At 43.7% G+C, this 17,115-nt stretch overlaps 1 protein-coding gene across 4 annotated transcripts in view; it reads right to left on the reverse strand.

The window, feature by feature from the left end:
• CHL1 (cell adhesion molecule L1 like) overlaps nt 1–17,115 on the reverse strand; it is a 127,824-nt gene that overhangs the window by 31,476 nt on the left and 79,233 nt on the right. For 3 of the 4 annotated variants that reach the window (XM_014873744.2, XM_088171245.1, XM_088171246.1), the window contains 5 exons: nt 12,001–12,123; nt 11,078–11,248; nt 9,209–9,256; nt 7,286–7,406; nt 4,665–4,849 (listed from right to left, as the gene is read on the reverse strand). In XM_014873744.2, the coding sequence (XP_014729230.2) occupies nt 4,665–4,849; nt 7,286–7,406; nt 9,209–9,256; nt 11,078–11,248; nt 12,001–12,123 (648 nt within the window). The remainder of the gene's footprint in view (nt 1–4,664; nt 4,850–7,285; nt 7,407–9,208; nt 9,257–11,077; nt 11,249–12,000; nt 12,124–17,115) is intronic. The other variant, XM_088171247.1, reaches the window with a different exon arrangement.

Here is a 17,115-nt window from a genome sequence, read left to right on the forward strand (position 1 = left end):
TCAGCTCTGGGGATGAGAGGTTTGGGTGCCCACAGGGTGGTGGTAGAGGAGCAGCCATGTGCTCCCTCTGCTCTCCTTCCCCAGCTATTCCAGGGAAGATCTGGGAAAACTCTGCTCTGCAGAGCAGCCCTGAGCATCAGGTACCCAAACCTCCCTGGAAACAGACATCCCTAATGAGGGAAGGGAATGAAAGGGAGAAAAAGAGAATTTATCTCCTAAATGCTTAATTCATTGATTGAACAGCTCTCTGAGCCTCAGTGGGCAGCCTCAACCCAAAACACAGCCTTGAATTCGTAATTTCCCCTTGAATGGCACCAAACTTAGAGATTTCAGCACCAAACCTGACACTGCCTCTTCTGCAAGTGCTGGGAAGATCACAGGGTCTCTTTCCCTATTAAAAAGGTGAGCTAATGTAGGGAAAATGTGAGGATTCATTAGTTAATGCTCATAAAATGCTTTGAAGATTAACAGAACTGCTGCCTGGTAATACAGCAACAGATGTTATCAGTGAGATATGCTGAAGCAAAACATCAGTGCTCACATTCACAAAGATATTTTTTAAAAAACACCCCTGAAGTGTGATGCATTTCCACACCCAGACCAGCATTCCCACAGAAGAGCACTCAGGAATGGATTAATTAACATATAAAGAACTGAAGTCAAATTCAAGCCACTAAAGCTTATTTAAAATGATAAATTCATCCCTTTTCCTTCACACAGCAGGGATTCTTCTACCAACATCCTCACTCAGTGCTGCTTCCCATCCCACAGTGACATGACCACATCTGTTAAGCTTCCTGGTATTTGGCTCCAGGGAAAAAGACTCTGCAAACACCAGAATATTTTGGTTTTGCAGATCTTTTTTTCCTTCTCTCTCATATACATCATGGTTTCATCAGGAAAAGATTAATCAAAGGCAGGGAGGTGAAAAGGTTTGCAGCAGTCTTGATTAAAATGCTGGTTTGCAATTTTTCCTCTAAATCTGCCACAAACTGAGACAGGATTTGGAGACACCAGGCACAGGCTGAACACAAACCACCTGAAGGATCCTTTCCTGTCTCCACACTCTGGAAGTGTGAGCTGAAATTTGATGTCACTGCTCTCCTTTCTCAGCACTGCAATTGCTGTGGCTGCTCCAAGGAAGTGAAGAGGCTGTGAAGTCAGAGGCAATGAGATTTTGCCAGGTGTGAAATGCAGTTTCACAGAAAGGCTGAAGAGCCTCTTTTCCACATGGCAGATGTGCTATACTGCTTAAAGTGTACAAAATATAACAAAATAAACACATCTTTTTTAGCAGCTACAAAATCCAGGGGTTGGATAATCAAATAGTTAATCTGGAATGGCAAATATTTCACTGCATCATTCATTCTTATCAAGAGTTATCAATTTGTTTCTCCTGATTGATTTATATCCTTATAGGAAATACTGACAGATCCAGAAATGAAAAGTGATCTAACATGGGCATCTGCAGAGCAGGATCATCTGCATCTGAAACACCCACAAAGGATCCAAAGCTTCCCCCAGCCTCTCCCACTGTGTTTCCCCCATGAGCAGAACAAATTTGGGACATCCAACCAGCTTCTGCCTGGCTGCACTTTAACTCTGCCCTGTCTTCCATCATCACCCCCAGGGAACTTTGTGGAGAAAATTCCATTCCTCTGAAGGCTGCTGTGCAATTTCTCCTAAACTAAAGATATCTGTATTTTTTCCCCAAATTTTGAGCTCTGTGAGCACCCCTGCTGCCTTCCCCTGACCTTTCCTGAAGAAGCTGAAGTTGTAAATCTGCTTGCTTTAGGTGAGGCCTTCTCATTTCTCAGCAGTCTCTTACAACAACACTTTTCTTTCTATTTGCCAGGCTGATTTTTGCCTTTTCTGCCAGACTAACACTTCCCAGCCACGTTCCTCTTGCCATCCAGTGGATTCTCCCAATAAACCCAACCAGGCATTTCCCAGGCTGTGCTGATGAAGCCAATTAGTGCTGCCTGGTGAGAATTGCTCTGCACTTGTGCTTACTGAAGCCCATCTTTTTTATCCCACACCGCTTTCCCAATTTGTCAAGTTTGCTTCAAATTCTCCTCCCAAAGGCAGGGAATCCATCCCACTCCAGGGCCAGCAGCAGCTGCTGTTGTCACCTTGGGCTCTGCATCCCTGTTGGAGCAATTTTCCAGTGAAACAGAAAGTTTGAGCCTGATTAAAACATCCAGTTCAGCTTCACATTAATTTAATCTCGTTTCTTTTACTCTGGCTGAGTAATAAAAGTATTACGAGACATAACTCCAAAGGCCCTTAGCTATTACATTATTACTATAATTAATCACTATATTGTAACAATTATTTCTATTAAACCCCACCTAGGAGCCTCAATCCAGATCAAAGTAACGTTAGATCATTATAATCCAGCAAGATTTGGGGGTTATACATTCATTTTCTCTCAGGTTTGGTGAACTACAAATAATAACCAAATAAACACTTGAAGTCAAAACAATTTGTGGGCTTGCTTTGCTGTGGTTTGTTTTTTTTTGTTTTTTTTTTTTTTTTTAATAATTCTCTCTCATTTTAATAACAACAGTGGGGTTTTTGTGCCTGCTCAGGTATTCCAGTCTACATCTTCCCTTGCAAAGAGAGATTAAAATGCTCAAACAGTCAAGCAATTTGCTTGCTGAATATTTTCATATGCTTGGTAATGATTACCTGAATCTTTGCCCTCAGACTCGGTAGGATTAGCAAGTGGGCTGCATGCAAATATCATTAAAATCGATATTTAGAAGGGTGGGGTGTAGGTTTGAGGTCCTCAAATACCAGAAAGAAGAGCAGAAAGCGTGGCACAGAGACAGAAAAATCCTGATTTACACGCCAGCACTCCGCTGAGGATGGCTGAAGGTTAACAGCAGATACTCCTCCTTCCATATTTAATTTTCTTCTCCCTGCATGCATCCTGTGAGAGGGACCTGTCAGGTGTGAGGAGCCCTCCCTGAAGCCTCCTGAAATGAATGCTCAGGATGTGCCCTGGAGTGAGCTCACAGGAGCTGCTGCAGCAGTGATGAGTGTGGCCCTCCCTGATGAACAACAGCCACATTTGCTGCCCAGAAACTGGAGGAGACAGCAGTGCTTGGGCTCAGGTTTACCTTGACACCTTGGATGTGAGGTGACTCCTAATAGGAAGGATCCCTGCTGCTCCCAGCAGCCACCATTAGTTACACGCATGGAAAATGGATTTAATAGCAATCGGGAAAGGATTTTCTTACACTGCAGTGGGATTATTTCCTTCTTTTCTCTTTTTCTAAGCATTTGTTTGTTAATAAGCAAGAATAACTTTGGCAGGAAGTTTTCCTTCCTCTGGAAACTGTGGGAGAAGAAGGTCAATATTCTAAACTGCTAAATTAATGTTGTTTCTCTGGTATTTCAGTTTTTGCAGCTCCTGCAATTTCTTTGAAGGAAATCGATTTTTGCAGCCGAGAAAATCATAGCCAGATTGTTAAAATATTCTGCTACAGCAGAGATGCTCCAAACCATCTGGAAGGATTTCTAGGAGTCAGCACTTCCCCCTCCACCACAGCTGAGAACTTGCCATGCCCTGGAATCCTCCTCTGCCACCCTTCCAGCAAGGGAAAGAGGAGACAAGGTTGGGTTGAGTGGATGGAAAGGACTCATCAGAGGAAAATCTTTTCCTCAGCTGCTGAGCAAATACAGAGCAGGGAGCTCAAAGTGCTTTTCTCCCATCACAAATCCAGTGACCACAGAGGGATGGGGAGCCCTGATGAAAATGAGGCACTTGGAAAGTTCTAACAGGGTAAAACTGCCAAGGATTTATTTTATTTTTTTTAAGTGCAGAGCTGAGGTTGGAGCATTTTTCATCAGGCAAATGTTTTCAGAAAGTTTTTGAGCTGGGCCACAGTATTCTCAGTTTGTAGTTATTTATAGGCAGAGAAAGTGGCAAGGAGAGTTCTTGGCTCTGCAATGATTCCTCAGAGCTCTGCTGAGCCTGCTGCACACCTTAGGGTTTGGGGAGGAGGAAAAGGTGACAAAAAGGGTCATATTTCCATTATTTAACTGCTAAAAACAGCAGAAAGCATCTTTTCCCTTTGTTTCACAGGTTTTATGATCCTTTTCAGGGATTACAGAGAACACTCCCAGCTCAGGTTGAGCCTGTACAAAAATCGCAGCAGAGGAACAGGTGAAGAAGGCAAGGGTGGCACTTTGTCTGCTCACTGAATTTTCACAGCTCTCCCTAAAAGCCCACTTTTAGTGGAAGCCAAAGAAAAGGATTTGAGCTAAATGTCCCTCTGATCTAGCCCAGTATAGCCATTTTCAGTTTTTAAAGAGCAAAAAGAATAATGAGATCTTTTTGTCTGACGTTCAGCTCAGTACGAGACATTTTATCAATATCTCTGCTTGACTCCCTCCCATCTTTAGAGTATTGAACCTGCTCACATATTTATATTGTTCCCAGGCCGTCATGGTTCAGAGGAAAAAACAAAAAGCATTATTAATATTTTTGTTGCTGTTGTTTTAGAGGTGTTACTTTTTGCAAACCTTCCCAAGATCCAAGAGGCTGGCATAAATTGGTGGAGCTGCTTGAGTCATATTAACAAAGAGCCTCCTCCACTTCCCTTTTCCCACCTTTTTGTCCCAAACCAATAATTTTAGTAAAGAGTTCTGAGCACCTTCCACATGCACGTGGAACTCGTGCCTGGCCCTGCCCATGGGGTTGCTGGCTGTGCACTGGTACGTCCCCTCATCAGCTGCTGTCACTTGGTCGATCTTCAGGGTCTTCCCAAAATTCTCTGTCTCTGGCTCATCCTTGGGCATGTTTCCCGTGACCTTGACCCAGCTGAGATGAGGAGTTGGACTGAAAAAAAGGAAAAAAAAAGAAGATTTTTGAGTAGAATGCAAAAAGCTGCTGTGATGCTTCACGTGGAGGAGCTGCTGGAGTTCACCCCTGGGGTTTGGGAGGTGTGCTTAGAGGATTTTGAGCTCTTAAAACTGAAAACTCTGGGGCTACCAAAGGGTTCCACTGTACAGCTAACTCTGCTGCTCCTTGTTCTGCACAACCCCTGTGAGTGAGATTTTCACCAGGGCAAAGCTGCATTCCTTGGATGTGTCTTGGCATGGGCAGCAGGAAAGGGGCTGAGGCTCATTCCATCCTGCTCCAAAAGGGCACCTGAGGACAGCCAAGGAGGGCCAGACTCCACTGCAGTGCCTCCCTCCTTGGAGGTGCCTGAAATGCTCTTCCCATCCTCAGAAAGAGCCAGAATTGACACAGAACTGGGGACAGACATTGTCAGCCACCCCGACCCCAGAGCTGCTGCCTCCTGTGCCCATCTGTCCCCATGGCCACATGCCCAGGCAGGAGGCACAAAGGCCCAGGAACCCAGAAATTCTGCTGTTCCACCAGCTCTGAGCACAGCCCTGCAAAGATCCCGTTATTCCCTCCAGGAGCCTTCATCCCACTCTTGTCCCAAAGCCAGCTCCGAGGCTGTGCCCTCCTGACACTGCCACTGCTCAGGGTGTAAATCTTTAATAAATGACAGATTGGAAATGTCCTTAATTCCCTGCTTTGCAGTCGGCTGCCCCTGATCTGAGTTCCTTGAAATCCACTTCCATGGTCTGTGGATATTTGGCAGGATGGATTGGCAGAGATGTAGGCATGGCTGATCATTTTTCTGCTGAAAATGGGAATTTTAGCGAAGTAATGTTTTATCCCAAAAGTTGCATTTTTGAAGGATTTTGATGAAAAGTTGTGCTTGGTGATAAGCCAAAGAAGTACTTTCAAAAGTGACTGCTTAAAAAAACCAAACATATTTGTTCAAAAAAATAATTTTCTAAACAGTTTCCTGGAAAATTTTGAGTGAAACAAAAATATTTCTTTCTTTTTACCTTTTCCCAAAGGGACAGAAAAACTTTTCTGGCTTTCTCTTCTTGTATCTGATATTCACGCTTGCACATCAAAATTCATATTTTAGTATTCCCAAGGTGATTTCCCTATTAGAACCCTTTGAAAACCCCTCTAAAATCAAGAGTTGTGGCTTTGGGGAGATTTGTGGGCTGGCAGATTCACTTGATGGGGAGTGAATTAGACAAGGAACTGTTGCAAAAGGGAAGCAAAACTCACTGCAGATACCTGGAGTGAATCCAACAGAGACAAGTAATTCACCTCCTTTTGGGAATGCCAACTCCACTCCTTGCCAGCTTCCACCAGCAATGCCCTTTCAAGCCCATATGGAAAAACAAAATGCCCTGAACATGTGCAGGCAGATAAATATCCTGACTTTGGAATTTTATGGAGGGAATGTAATTGCAGTGCCTTTAATAGGAATTATCTCCGTGTGAAGCAGAGTCTGCAGCTCCACGTCCAGCACCAGGGGATGGTGATTTAAAGCTCTGCTCTACACAAAGCTCTGGCCCAGCCAAACCAGAAGGGACTCTGCTTTCACTGGGGGTTTAGTGGGTGACAAATTCTCTGTTTCTCTGGTGGCAGCTTGATTTTTGCACAGCCAGGCACGTGGGACAAACTGGGAAACTGGCAGAGCAAAGCAGGGCTCGTGGCTGAGAGAGCTGGAGCAGCAGCCACAGCCTGGGAAGGGAATCACAGCTCCCTGTGAGGGTGACACTCAACATTTATTTCACAATCCCTTTCCTTACTTACCCTTATTTTGTCCTGTCTTATTGACAAGGACAAAATTGTCCTGATTTCCCACCATAAAGCAGCTATTTTAACCTTTCCCCATATTAATCCTTTCACTACCAGAAGGGAGCCAGCAAGGTGGAGAAAGATTATTTAAAACAGCTTAGAGTGGCAGGACAAGGGGGAATGGCTTCAAACTGAGAGAAGGTTTAGAAGGGATATTGAAGGTTTTTTTAGGGAAAAAACTCTTCCCTGTGAGGATGGGAAATTATTATTACATTTTGAGCATTGAAGAAAAACTGAATTGGCAAAACCAGAAAAAAAAATGTTATAGGTTATGAATAAAAGCACTGAAGCTGCTGTTAATGTTATTTAATTTCTCAACATCTCAAAAGCAGCACTACTTAAAAAAATTCAATTTTTTTAATAGAACAATAAAAAATATGCCATACTCACCACACTATGGTTTTAATGACTTGTTTACGAGCTACAGCAATAACCAATAAACCACTGTTGTATGCACTCTGTGCTGCTTTACAGCTACAAAAAGCTCTGCACAGGAGTTCCATTTAAAACTTGCATCATTTGTAATATCCCTTTTCCTTTGCTCATTTCTACCTCCAAAGGTGATTAAGTTTGCTCAGCATTTTCATTACTCACAGCCCTTCAGCAATACACTCGAGGAGCAGGACACCTCCCTTGATGACAGTGACTGATGAGCTACTGCCAGCAGATTCAGGAGGGATCAGCAGTTTGGGTTTCCTTTCCTTGATAAAATTTGCTGAAAGATAAAGTAAAACAGAAGTTAGGTGGGAAATCTTGGATATGCTTCAATAATGTCACAAATATCACTGATGTCAGGTTTCTGACATTGATTTGTGGGGTTTTTTTTTTTTTATTTATCCACTCTGAGGCTAATGCAGGAACCTTTATTTCCCCTGGTAACAGTCAGAAGGGAGCTACAGTGATATCAACAGGCAGCAGTGCTGGGAAACTCCTTTTCCTACAGTTTTATATCCAGTTTTCCAAGCAGTGGCCCTTCCTATCACCCCTCAGGCAGTCTGATCCTCTCAATTCCTGATCTTTAGGTCCACAGCACCTTTCTCTGCACTGGCTCCATCATCTTTTAAACCTCAGGTGAAAACCCACCTTTCCTGACCTGAGCATCCCACAGAATTGTCCCACCTGCTTCCAATTATTAAATCTACAGTAATGGAGATACAATTTGTAAGGAAGACTGTAAAAATAATAAAACAAGATTGACTTGAATTTGATTCCAGCAGCCCATTTGTTCCAGCTTGCCAAACAAGGATTTTAGGATGAAAAATGCAGGGTTCAGTGGCTGCCCAGTCACTATCATAACAATTAGCACACTAATGAATCAGTCCCCAAATGGAGCTAGTTCTTAAAAAATAGCCAGTTATGGATGATTTGGTAAAAGACCACATAGATCTCCCTGAACCATTTTCTCATTTTTAATTTTAATTTCCCCTTGCTTTGTATCTGCACAGATCTGTGTCACAAGTGCTCTGAGCTGAACACGTTGGTGCCTCTGGTCACACTCACACATTTCCCATCTGCCCTCCACCTCCTGCTGCCAAAGGCAGCCAGGCCCCCTTCCCAGCACGAGTTCAGACATCCCTTCCAGGGAAAAACTGCTCCTGGAGGGGCAGGCACGGAGCACAAGCCCTGCCTGTCCTGCTCCCAGGGCTCAGCTCCACGGGCAAAGTCAGAGCAGTGATGAGTGCTCTGAGTTATCCATCCCAAAACACTCCAGGATAACCCCCTGTTCAAAAACCTCAGTGCTTGGCTGGCAAAAAAACCCAAAACCCCCTAGAGGAGGTAAAAAAAAAAAAAAAGAAAAAAGTAAAAAAAGAACTCTTAAAAGCCATTTAACCAAAGAAATGATGAGCCAAGAGCTACAGACTCTAAATTTCATACATATGAAACAAAAGGAAGCAGGTGGAGAATTGCAGCCACCGTGCTGCCTGCATGGAGAGCAGGATATTTCCAGGATCTGCTCCACACAGAGGGGCAGGCAGAGCAGAGGGAGATGGGAATCCTCAGGATGAGAAATGCTTTGCTGCAGTGACACACAGGGCACCTCCATCAGCACCGAGGTGATGGGCACAGCCCACACAGGGCACCCAAACTCCCTAAATCCACACCCTGAGCTCATCCTGGAGCAATGCAGCCCCAGGGTGACCCCTGGGACACGAATTCGTGGTGACAAACCTTGGCTGTCTTATCCCAGAGTCCTCTTAACTGCCAGGAAAAGATCTGGAGCATCCAGCTCTGAACTGATAACATGAGAAACCCAGGACATCAATGTCATCACTTCCACCTCCTTACAAAGCATGAATGACCCTTTCTCAAGTTAAAAAAAAAAAAAGCCTTTTTTTATTAAAAACCCTGCAGATTGCTCTCAGAAACCACAAGATGAGCTGATTGTGCTCCCTGGACCGCTTAAATCCATCCCATCACAATCAAGAGGCTTTTGTGATGTGTTTTTGAGCAGCTCCCATTTCACCTCAGCTGGTGGAGTCTCAGTTCAAAGGCTAAAAACAGATGCATTCAACTCACCCTTAGTAACAGCAGCGTTAGGTGAGCCTGAGTCATTAGCATGCTTTACTGAAATAAATAAAAATGACAACCAAACAAACATGCAGGGTTGAGACAGAATCAAAAGAAACCATAAATTCAACCAAAACAAAACCATGCTCCTCCCCACCCCCCCAGTTTCTGCCCCAAAAGAAAGAAAGGATGAAAAATATAAAGGAAAGCAACAGATGAGAAACAGAGTCTTGAAAATACAATGGAAATGCTTTAAAGATTTGTGTTATTCTGAGAAATAAAGGGTGATATAATCAGCATTTCATCCTTGCTATCTACAGTAATAAACATCACTAAGCATCCACAAAGACAAATGCTATAAAATGTAAAAATGTATAAAATTCTCTTGTTTCCTATTGCTTATTTTTGTTCTGTTTGTTTTTGATGCAGTCCCTCCCCAGGCCCTGGGCACACAGTGGTGTGGGCAATGTCAAGCTGAGTTTACAGAACCCTTTCAGTTCATGCCTCTCATCTTTGCCTGGCCCAAGTCCTGTGGCTTTGATGAGAAGGTGGACACACTGAAGTGGGTTTTTGGGCCACTTCCAGGGCTACCAGCAGCCAAAACCCATCTTGTTTTTCTCTAATCTCTCTGTGCATGTGTGGGGGACTGAACCTATTTGAATAGCCACGGAGAGCAATATTTAATTTGGATGTTTTTCTCACAATTATTATCCCGAGATATGGTCTAAGCAAGCATTAAACACACACAGCCACTATTAATCCTTTATCTTTTTCTCCCAACAAGAAAACTCTCAAAAATCACATATTAAACATGAGGATTTCATTCATGAAGACAAAATTCTCCTTGGCTTTCTGGGCTGTGTAGGCCTGGAAGATCTGAAGTTTTAATGAAAAACTGAAATCTTACATTCCCTGCACATCATTTCATCACGGAACTGGAAACACCTCTTGTGTTTCTGATGCTCCAGGCTGCCTGGAAAAACCTGGAAAACATCATCCTTCCAACCCCACTGCTGCAGCTGGACCAAACCAGGCCTTGCCCAGCAGGGAGGTGGCCAAAAAATCCCCAAAACCCGGTGAAGTCCCATCCTTGGGGACCTGCTGGACCCAAGAGCAGATTTCCCTGAAACATCCTTGGCTTTCACTGTGGGGACAGCAGGAGGAGGGACAGGGGACTTTTGGGGTCTGATTGTGATGCCTTAGGATTTTAGCTTTTATATTTTTTAGATTCTGTATTACTTTAGTGTATAATTCTAAACTCCATACACAGTTCTACTGTATCTCATTTCGGTGTGACACAACAATTCTTCTCTGGGCCTGGGAATCCAGGACACCTCACTGCCTCATCCTGAGAGATGGAAACAAAAGTGAATTGGGGGAACAAACCTGGGATAAATTACTCAATTACCTGAAGCTGTAATTGGAGGATTAACCCCTGATATGTAAGTGGATTAAACTTATAATTGTCTGAAAACTCGTGACCATTGTCCATCCTGGGTGTCCATCCTTGGAGGCTTCTGACTACCCAAGGTGTATCTATTGAAGGCCTTTAATAAATATCCATTTTATTCTCTTAATCTTGTCTATCCTCTGACCCAGGCAGCCACTCCAAGGCATCAGTTTCTGGCTGATTTTGCCCCAAGATGGGACAGGACACACTGATACCTTGGCACGGCCACCTAGAGCAGAGGCTAGAGCTTTTCTCTAGCTTTTCTCCTTGAAATCCAGCACCAAGAACGAGGTAAATAACTCAGGGAATAAACTCAGCAAGACTTCAGAGAGAGCCAGGGCACACATGTGCGTGCCCTGCTGCCTGGGGAGCTCAGAAGCCAAGAGCAAAAGCAGAGCTCAGAGCTCAGAGCTCAGCCCCGCACTCACAGCGCGAAACCTTCAGCGTCATGGGCATTTTCTGCACGATGGTCCTGAGCCTGGGGAAGGCTGCAAAGCAGCAATAGTCACTCCTGCTGTCACTCTCCTCCACGTTGGCAAAGTAGAGATCCCCCTTCAGGCTCATGGACACCCTCTCGTCCTGCGGGATGTGCTGCAAATCTGGCAAAGGAAAGGAATTGTGAGGTGGGAGGCTCCCCGCCTGTGCTTGCTTCCAGATACACAGAATGAAACTCTGAAGTGAGAGAGGTGGAAAATCCAGCAGAACCAATGGGTTATTTACTAATATTCAGTATGCAAGTGGTAAAAAAATATTTTTAATATAATAATATGTACCTATGTTACTGATAAGGAAAAATCGATAATTAAGAAACAGAGTTATTTTGCTTCCCAAAAGCCAAAAATTCCTGCAGAACAGAAATGCTGCAGAATAATGGGACAGAAACCCACAATTTAATTAAATTATATATAATTTATATATATATAATACAGGTAAATTATATAAACCTGCTGGATTATTTTTCCCTTAGTATGATAAATCAATTATCAATTTATGGAAAGAGGAAACAGTGATGATAGAAATAACATTGACACGTGATAGAAATAATATTGACACGTGATATCCTCTCTCCTCTAAATGCAGGACTCCTCATCACCGGCAGACTCACCAATATATAAATTATTTGATATCTCATATTTAATGAGAATGCTGTGTCAATGCACTCAACAATTCAACTTTGGGTCATGTAAAACCAGATCTCCATCCTCCATTTTCAAATGTCGTTCTTCAATATCCAGATATTTCTCCTGGGCACAATTACAATTTTTATCCATGATGACTGCAATGAAACTGCTCTGAAAGACAAATACTTTGAGCCCCCCTTGTATAAACGGTGCAAAAACCATTTACTCACCAATATTCATCCAGTAGATGTGCAAAGGGGGAATGCCTTTTGGGGGGTTGCAGTGCAGGATCACAGAATCTCCATGCTCCACATCCAGGGGCTCGATTTTCTCTTTGGGAAATTTTGGTACACCTGCACAAAGAAAGCAAAGAATTTATTGGTACCTTTTGAAATTTTGCCTTTTGCTTTCCCCTGGATACAGTTTTAATCAAATATTTAATTTTACATCATCCTTTGCATTCTCTGCCTTTAATACCGATTTTAATTTACACAGAGGCACAGAGTAATGATGAGTTTTATTCAGAGTAGGAAACTCCTGCATTCTGGGACACTCAGAACAGGAATCCCTTCATTCACAAAGTTCTTGGAGCATCCTATCCAAATCCAGGCCCTGAATGGGGATGTTTAACACTTGTTTGTGATGTCCTGTGCCTTGCTTTGGCTTTATTTTAACACAGCTCTTTTCAAACACTTTCTTTAGCTCCTTTGTGCTGTCTGGAACCACTCAAGGCCACAGGGTCCCCAAGGACAAGCCTGGCACAGAGGACTGAGCACTGACAGAGCTCCAGCTGCTCCCAGGAGATCAGAAACCAGCCTGGGAGTGTGGAATATTCTGGGAATCCTTAATAAAACACGGTTCTCAAGGTTCTGCAGGTGAGGACAGACACCAGGCTCGTGTCTGGAGCTGTCCCAGCTCTTCTCCATCTCCAGGAGCAGGGCGAGGATGATGTGAAGCCTCTGTTGCCTCCTCAGGCAGGGAAGCCCAGCTGTGGATCCCTGCAGGCTCAGGGTGCAGGGACAGGTTTGGCACAAAGCTCCAGGGCTGCTCTAGCTGGGATTAAACACAAGTTAAATTGTGAATGGATCAATGTTTCATCACCCACAGCACGTGATGCCAGCATTTTGTTCAAAGCCTGATCCGTGCTTGGCACACCTGGGCAAATTTGGATGCCCAAAGTGCCACTGGAGCTCATGTGGGAAAATGGGGAGCAGAGCTGGGCTGGAGCCCACCCCAGACCAAGGGAGGCTCAGCTGGGAGATGATCACAGAGAAAAATGGAACCACTCCTTGCAGGAACTGAGCTCAGGCAGTTTCAGGGCTGACGTCGCCTCCTGCTTTCATTTCAGGCAAGCCCAAACTGGCCAAAGTTTCACTTCAGACCAGCATCCAGCAGCAAAATGAGCAGCAATTAAACAGCAGAGGATGGAGAAGGTCCTGGCTGTGCAGAGTCAAAGTGGCACAGCAAACATCACCTCCCTGGTGCCCAGGACAGCTCTGAGAGCAGCTCCACACCTTGAGACATCAGTGGTCCAGCAGGGAACCTGCAACATCACAGGATGCAAAGGAAAGGAGAGGGGCAGAAATGCGGGGACAGGACTCTGAGGACACCTCACACATCTCAGGATTAATAAACATGAAAAGAAGCAATCACTCCAGTGCTGATTGCCTGAATGCAGACTCTGCAGTGATTTTATCTCCAGGAGGGTTATTAATAGGTTAGGAATTCTTAGGAGAGGCAAAATGTAGCTAATGAGCATCACCCACCCTGTAGGTGAAATTTCAGGTGAAAAAAAGAGCTGCATATTCATATCCAGCACCTTCAGTAACCTGCACTCTTCCAGCCCTGGGAAATACATCTGCTGACTGCAGAGCTGGAATATTTTCCAGCAAGAAAAAGCCAATTTCTTGATCTAAAGCTTATTTATTCCCCAAAGCACATCACTCAGAACAAAACTTTAAATTAGCTGGATCAGGTGAAGGATAAGGGATTTCTGAGCAAACCAATGAGATCAGCAAATGGACTAATATGGGATCACTTATGTAGGACATTGGAACCCCTTGTTCAAACCCATTTTTGCCTCATTTAGCAGAACTAAATCTGGGTTTCTGATATCCCAGCTGGGTGCCATAACCACTGGGCTTCTCAGTGAATTTCAGTGGCCAGTAATTACAGAATTATACAGAAATTTACTGAGTCCCACCAGGAGGCAGTGACAAGTCACAGTCCTGGTGTCATTAGCTGGCAGCACAGACATTCATCTCCAACATGGGGCCCAGATGTTGGCAGCTGGACTTCACTGGGGGAAGCAGCAATTTGACCCCAAATGTCCTCCACCTCCAACAAGTACTTGCACCACAGGTGATCAGGGCATTTGGGTCTTTCCATGCTGGTTTGTTTTCTTTTTTTTTTTTTTTTTGCTTAGTTCACCATGAAAGGCATTGAAAAACTTTGATTTTCATCCTCATAAAGGATAAATTTGAATGGTTTAATCCTTGAAGCTTTACAAGAGATGGAAACTCATGATAAATTCCTGAGCCAAACCTTCTGACAAGCACAATTTTTTTACTTAGGTCCCACTGGTTTCAAAGACTAGAAAAATACCTGCTTCTGAATTCAGATTTATTAAAAATAAAAAGCTTCTTTCACATTAGACTTTGCCTTTTGCACATCAATCTTCAGGATGTCTATGCAGGCAACATTTTGAATCTTTTTGCAGGGCTTCTGCAAAAATTAGAGGATATTGCAGAATCAATCACCACTGATTTGTGGCCGATCACAGAAACCATCTGAGCTAAATTCCACAGCATCACACAAAATAAATTGTGCCATGGAAGTGTTTCCTGTTGTACAGAGGTCTCAGTGCAGCACACAGCCCTGAAAAATCCAGCTGATGTCTCTGCAGTGACAGCCCTGAACTGTGAGGTCAATATTCCATGGAATTCCTCAGCCAGGGATGGGATGAGAGGGCACAGAGGACCCAGCTCAGCTCTGGGTGCTGCTCCCCACACACCCACAGCACAGGGGACAGCAGAGGGATTTGGTGGCTCTGAGAAAGGCCAGGAGGGCTTTCAGCACACTCAGATCATGGGGCGAGAGTGGAACAGCCCTGGGGAAGGTGGAAACCAATTCCCAACAATTCCCAACTCCAGCTATGGAGAATCCCCTAAAAATCCCACTGTGACACCTCTTCAAATACTCCTGGGAAAGGCTTCGCTGACCAAGGGGTTTTTTTCCTGACAAGGCTGCACTCAAAAACCAGAATTGAATTGCTCTGACAGTCTGTGAACCATGGAAATGGAAGATTATCAGTGGCCAGGGTCATCTGTGCAAGGAGCCAGGATCTGCTTAATCCCTGGGGTGACTCAAAGTTTAATGACTGAGCTGTGCTTGAGACCAGGCTGAAGCACCCTGGTAAATTTAGGGGGCTGGGAGAAAATCCAGAAAGGAACCTGAGTCTCTCCTCCTTATCCCTTCAGAAAATGCAATTTCTCAACTTAAGCAAACAGGAGGGAGACCAATAGAGTGCAATAGAAAGGCTTAATATGAGTTTAGCAGAAATAGAGATTCAGAAATGCAGCAAGCAGAGCTGGGAACTCCAGTCCCCAGCATTGCTCCAGATTTACTCAGAAATCCATTTAGGACACCTTGTCCTACAGCTCAGTTTTTGTCCTACTGCTTATTACAGTGACTTCACACCAAGACTGTATCAATTATGGCAATTAATTCAAGTTTATGTGAGAATGGAGCCCATTCCATCACATATTTTACACGTCTTGGGGTCAAATGTTGAGAAAATGGAACAAAGGAAAAGCATTTCTCCAAGTAACTTGTCCTTGAGATCCCAGTGTCTTGTTTCTACCAATATCAGGTGTAAAATGGGAGTGAATTCAGGATGGTAAATCAGCAATAAGCAAATACATTGGGAAATTATTGTAGAAAAGCATCACTGCAACCCAGATCTGGTTTTATAACCTTCCCTGTGGATTCTACTGAAGATATCCTGGGATAAAGGAGAGCTTAGCCTGATCCATCCTGGACATTCTCATATTTTTCCTTTCAAATAAACCCTTAAAGAGTGTAAAAGTGAGGCAAAGCAAAAATAGTCAAGAAATTTCTATAACCTCGAAATTTCCAGCTCCTTAGACACTTAAATTAGTTTGTAATTATGTGTTTTCATGCAGATCTGTATCTTGTACAGCAAACAGCCCAACATTTTAAGGAATCTCAACCATAACTTGCAGTCCCTGATGTTGAGCTGCACTGAGTGAAGCTTGGGAAGTTTCCAGGGCTCATCTCCATGCCTCAATTGATATTCCAATCCATAGAGCAGCAACAGTAGTTAAATCTGTAATTTCCATTGCAGCCTTTGAACTGTTTATGAGATATGACCCTGCTTGTTTATGGATTTTTTAATTGCTGCCTTAAATTGAAAAAGTTAGCAAAGCCTGGCTGTCAGAAGAGAGTGGCTGGGACTCCAATCTCTCCCGAGGATGTGGAATGGAATCAGTGACAGCTTTTTCTCTCAAAGATTTTTAAATCTCTGTTATCATTTTCAAAGTGATGGCCACAGGCAAGAATCAGAGTGAGCTCAATAATTCAGGTGGCCAGAAAAGCTGCCACAGATGCAGGTCCCTGGCTCAGGAGGTAAGAGGGTTAAATTTCATTCCCATCACCTGCAAAGTCTCAGTGAATTGTTCTCTTCTGTTTTCTCTTCCATAAAGGCTACACCAAAGCCTTGACAAAACTGAGACCTCCTAGTTCACTATCAGCTCAGTATTTTTACTGATTTCAGGATATTCACACCTGAGTGTTTAATATTAACTCAGGCCTGGCTTTCTTTGGGAATTCTTGCATTAACATCACTGGCAGAGCACAGCCTGCCACGGGAAGATTTTACATTCAGCCAATATTTCCATCCTCAGGTCTCTGATCTTTTGGAGCAGCAGCTTTAGAAATACCAAGCATAAATCTTAACTCAGTCTGCCATGAAGAGTCTTTTACAGCACAGTTAATTAAAGAAGTTTAAACTGTACTTCTTCTCCTTCCTCTGGCATTGGGCCTGCTCACTAATTCAAGCAGCAGATTCCCGAAATGCTGGAGGAGGGGAGCTGAAGTCTGTGTTCTCACCATTTAAATTCATTTTCATGCTGAGTGTATCTTGTAACAATCTGGCCTTTGTTAGTGCTGCAAACACATCGAGATCCTCAGAGCCCATTCTTCCCCCTCTCCTTAATGTCATCCTACATAGGGGAGGTGGGGTATTTTCATTATGTAGGTGAGATTTAATGATCATTTCTGCTGACATTTCTATTGCTTCCCTGGAATGACTACTGTGAGTAAAC

The sequence above is a fragment of the Sturnus vulgaris genome, chromosome 11 (assembly GCF_052056855.1).
Source record: "Sturnus vulgaris isolate bStuVul1 chromosome 11, bStuVul1.hap1, whole genome shotgun sequence".
Taxonomy (NCBI): domain Eukaryota; kingdom Metazoa; phylum Chordata; class Aves; order Passeriformes; family Sturnidae; genus Sturnus; species Sturnus vulgaris.